The sequence below is a fragment of the Henckelia pumila genome, chromosome 3, assembly GCF_033568475.1.
Source record: "Henckelia pumila isolate YLH828 chromosome 3, ASM3356847v2, whole genome shotgun sequence".
Classification (NCBI taxonomy): Eukaryota; Viridiplantae; Streptophyta; class Magnoliopsida; order Lamiales; family Gesneriaceae; genus Henckelia; species Henckelia pumila.
Genome location: NC_133122.1, coordinates 179,979,779 through 179,984,802, shown reverse-complemented (window position 1 = coordinate 179,984,802; position 5,024 = coordinate 179,979,779). Strand labels below are relative to the sequence as shown.

The window sequence follows — 5,024 nt, the reverse complement described above, 5'->3', positions numbered from 1 at the left end:
AAAAAGATTAAAATTGTCAAAAAAATAAAGATAACAGACTAAAACTAAAATATGAAAATATAAAAGACCAAAATCGCAAAATGACAAACCTACCAAACTAAAAAATTAATTTTTCCTAATTATCCTGCTGGTATGTCAATCCCTGCCATGTCAGAGCGAGGGTGGGGCTTTGACTACATATTTTTTGTTTTCCAAAAATTTTCGGCTCTTGCATAGTTGCATGTCTATAAAATGGATAGGAGTTGACAATAGTTTTATTATCATCAGTATTAACGATTATAATTATTAAAATTCATTGTTAATATTATGACTAGAATTAATTATTTTAACTAATATAACTAAAATTAATATGTTACTATTATTTATGTATTTTCTATTTTTATAAAGTTGTTTGTATAATAAGTTTTTAGTTGTCATGATTAATCATAATAATAATAACAATACTAATAATATTAAATTTAAATAAATAAATTATTTGTGAAGTCTGAATTTGAAAATCCGTCATTCTATTTTTCATATGGGGCTTTAAATATAATATTTGGAATGAATTTATTTGGTGTTATTATTAGGGGATTAAATAGGCAAAAAACAAAAAAAACGAAAACGAAAAACATTAATAAAAAAAAAAAGCGCAACCTAACTACTTGACAGGCTGACCGTTTGACTGGGTCAACAGTCAACACAGCCGACTTATTATTCCCTGTAATTAATTTAATTTTATATGGTGATGATTAATTACAACATGTGTTCAAATATTCAACAGTCGTACGTACGTTCAATTCAAACACACAATATTCAACGTCTACTTCTCCAAATTCCCTCTTTTTTGCCCAACTCCCCTCCCCCCTTCCCTTATATATCAACACACATTCATAAATTAAACCCAAGTCAAAACAATATAATTAGCATATACATTCCAAAATTTTTCTCCATTTATAGCCAAACTAGCTAGTTGCATAACATATATAAAAACATACAAACTAATTTTAGCTTCATCTATACACATTCTCTCATATATATTTTTCGCGATGATCCTCTCCGGGAGACGAAGGAGCGGCGCTGTGAGTGTCAAGAAAAGTGAGGTTTCAAAAGGGTTGCTTGAATTCACTATTCCTACCCTTTTCCGGTGCCCCATATCGCTTGACTTGATGAAAGATCCGGTCACATTGTCCACGGGGATTACATACGATCGCGATAGCATCGAGAAATGGATCGATACCGGGAACGTGAGGTGCCCCGTGACCAACCAAGTCTTGGGAGATTTGGAGCAAATCCCAAATCACACATTAAGGAAACTGATTCAAGACTGGTGTGTTAAGAATAAGTCTCATGGAGTTGAGAGGATTCCAACACCTAGAATTCCGATCTCTCGACCGCAGGTACTCGATAATTGCTCGAGAATGGTAGCTGCAACGCGACGTGGAGATGCGAAAAAGTGCGTCGAATTGGTGGTTAAGATCACGATCTTGGCCAAAGAAAGCGAAAGAAACAAGCGATGCATTGCGGAAAACGGGTTTGGCTCGGCGTTGGCGGATTGTTTCGAGTATTTCACTCGTTTTTCAGTCGATATACACGAGAACTTGCTCAAAGAAATCTTGTCTGCATTGGCATGGGCACCTCCACTAACTCAAGAATCCCTTTCCAAGTTGAAATCTACCAATTCTCTGCATTGCATGGCATTGTATTTGAACGACGGGGATCTTCTCACGAGGCGAAACGCGGTTTCCGTGTTGCAAGAGCTTGTTCGTGAAGATCGAGATTACGTCGATCGCCTGGAGCAAATCGATGGCATCGAAGAAAAGTTGTTCCATATTTTGGAAGTCCCCATTTGCCCGAAAGCTACGGAGGCATGCCTTGTGCTTATTCACCACATGATGGTACTTAAAAAGACCACTGGTGGCCTAATCATATCCAAGTTTATTCAAATGGGGCTGATTCCTTTGATCCTTGAACTTCTTGTCGATGGCGATAGAAGCGTTTGTGACAAGGGGCTAGCGGTTTTGGACCGCATGTGCCACACGAAAGAAGGGAAGGTAACAGCTTACGACAACGCGCTAACCATTCCATTGCTCGTAAAGAAGATCTTACATGTATCGGATGCCGCGACAGATTTATCTATTTCGATTCTGCATAAGTTATTCTCGGGAGAAAGTGGAAGCTACAATGGTGTGGTTGAGGCTATGAAACTTGGAGCCTTTCAGAAACTGCTGGTTGTGCTACAAGTTGGCTGTGGGAGAAGCACAAAAGAGAAGATCACTGAGTTGTTTAAAATGATGAATATGTTCAGGGATGGGGTAGATTGCTTTGAGTCATGTGTGGGATTCAAGTATCTTAAAGCACCAAATTGATTGATGGTTGTGCAATATAGGACATGTTTAACTTTAATTAGAGGGGCGTGTATAGAAAAATTATATGGACATCAATGTTCAACTATTAGGTCTTTTTATACCACCAAGAGAATAACATTAATTTTGAATTTTCTTACAATCATCATGTTTCTTACAAAGCACCAAATTGATTGATGTTGTGCAATATAGGACATGTTTAATTAGAAGTACTATTTTTAGGTATGTTGCTTTGAAATATATAGTAGGTGAGTGTCATTCAAGACAAGTGTTGTATTTGAGGTATATGCAATATTTAATATGGTTGGATTTTTTAAAATATGATTGATTGATAAATAATGTAGATTTAAATATGAATCTAAACGAACCAAGCCGCTTGCGAGCTATATATTTGAAGTAAAAAGCATGTTTGAATTACAAAGCCACTAGCGAGCTCGAACTCGACAATTTTATCGAGTCAAGTTCGAACTTAATGATTTTCGACTCGCGAACATGCTCATTTATAGACTCATGACCCTATTCACAAGTTAGAGCTCAAGATCAGCTCGTTTATTATTCACGAAGATGTTAGTGTTAGGAAAAATTTCCTATAAACTTAAAGTAAGAATCATCATGCTAAATCATCAAGATTAAAACTGTAAACTGAAGCGGAAGCGTACCTTGATTCATAATAATTGATACCGATGTAGATCTGCATGGTTTGGCCTTCCAGATCAACACGATTTGTCTTGAGAGTTCTTTCAGTTCTCCCACACTCTCTAACTATCGATGGGAATAGAATAGAATAACTGTGTCGATATAGACGTCGTGTGATCAGGGGACCATAACCCTATATTTATATTTTGGGATTCTATTTAAGCTCATCAATCAAATAGAAAAGTCCACTAGTATCTACACATTAAAGGTCACACCCTATTAGATACATTAAAGCCCAAATAAACCGAAACATTATTTAGATCACTTTTATGGGCTAACTTTATTTGGCAGTACACAATACATAATTATTTACATATAAGCCCAACGTTGGATTTATGATCCAACAATCTCCCACTGGGCTATATGTGAAACTTTATAATTATGTTTTGCAAAATAACCAAATGAGCTCAACTTTGCTGTCATTACCGAAATGCATCTACTGCTAATCTGGTCCATCAATCATACTAACATAGGATCAAAGAGGCCTTTGTCACATTTGTCGTAACTCGACCCATCAATGTTCACATATGTCAGATAACTGAACGACATGGATTATGATGTGGATGTGTAGCATGAAAATTTCATGTAACGTGATCTTAACATGCCTATTTCCAACTGATCCACCCTTAACTTTAGTGAGATCAACCAAAACAGAGTCAGAGTGTGAATAAACCAATACCTTTATTTCTACAGAAATAACATTTCCTAATGTATCCATAAACCAAAAACCGAATAACCAAACATGTTTATAAAAGAATTTAAAATTACAAACTCCCACTAAAACTGAATATCCTTAATTGACAAAACACTCATACAAATAATGTGCACACAAAACCTTTTGGGTGATAGTCCCTTAGCGAATGAATCCACAATCATGGAGTTTGTACCAATGTGCTTTATAAACATTATTCACTCTGAACTCTTACTTCAATAATCAGAAACTTGATTGGATGTCTTATAACACACTATAAAATCTACTATAATGACAAATGAAACTATAACAAGTTACTTTTTAGTACATTTTCTGAAATAACACCTGTTGACAGTTGATTAAAATAGTCCAACATAGTTTCACACTATCTAGGCATTCCATAAATCAGAGTCAGTATACCAAATGAACTCAAAACCAATCTGACCTCTGATATGTGAGCATATAATTCCTTATTTTCTGTAAATTCGATAATACGTAATTGAATATTTTTCAATAGTCTACTCCTGAATTATTTAAATATTTGTCCAACATCCCAGTCACGTATATAAAAGCTTTACGTGTATATACCTTAGCAATACAGTAGATTCTCTACTGCTAAGTCATAAAAAATCTTTTGTATTTTTTTTCTTTAAATCATTATTAGGGCACTGGTTGAGACTAAATTGTCTCCCTCAACTTAGGGTATCAACTGGTTTACAATCTTGCATCCCATATCGCTTTAAAACTTTCTCGATATAGCTTTTCTGTGATAATCCAAGAATGCATCGAGAGCGATCCCAATGTATCTGGATACCAAGTGCAAAAGATGCATCACCAAGATATTTCATCTCAAAATTATTAGCAAGAAATCTATTGGTGTCATGCAACATATCTATATCGTTGTTAGCGAGTAGGCTATCATCACATACAAAACCAGAAAAATATTTACTCCCACAGACCTTGTGATATATACAATCATCGAACAAATTCATCTCAAAACCAAACGAGATGATCACATGATGAAATGCAAAAATATCATTTATCGATTAAAAAATTCAATACTATGCCAATATAATCCTGAAGAGTCCTTCAAAAAAACCAAAGAAAAAGACCATTTATTATTGATGTCCTTACTGTGTAAAATCTATTAATGACAAAACAAGTCTTATATCTCTCACATTACCTTTTGAATATTCATGGTTTTAAATATCTATTTAGAACCAATGAATTTCACACTTTAGATAATGAGACAAGATCTCAAATGTCATTGTATTTCATAGATTTTATCTCCT

The 5,024-nt window shown here is 34.7% G+C and overlaps 1 protein-coding gene across 1 annotated transcript; it reads left to right on the top strand.

Annotated features, from left to right (window-relative positions):
• Window positions 1–907: 907 nt before the first annotated feature.
• LOC140891867 (U-box domain-containing protein 21-like) lies at window positions 908–2,436 on the top strand. The gene has a single exon (XM_073300534.1). The coding sequence runs from the start codon at window positions 1,029–1,031 to the stop codon at window positions 2,346–2,348; it is 1,320 nt and encodes a 439-aa protein (XP_073156635.1). The 5' UTR covers window positions 908–1,028; the 3' UTR covers window positions 2,349–2,436.
• Window positions 2,437–5,024: the final 2,588 nt, after the last annotated feature.

What these genes read in the sequence shown, in the direction of transcription:
- LOC140891867 (XM_073300534.1), top strand. Translation starts at nt 1,029, where the DNA reads ATGATCCTCTCCGGGAGACGAAGGAGCGGCGCTGTGAGTGTCAAGAAA.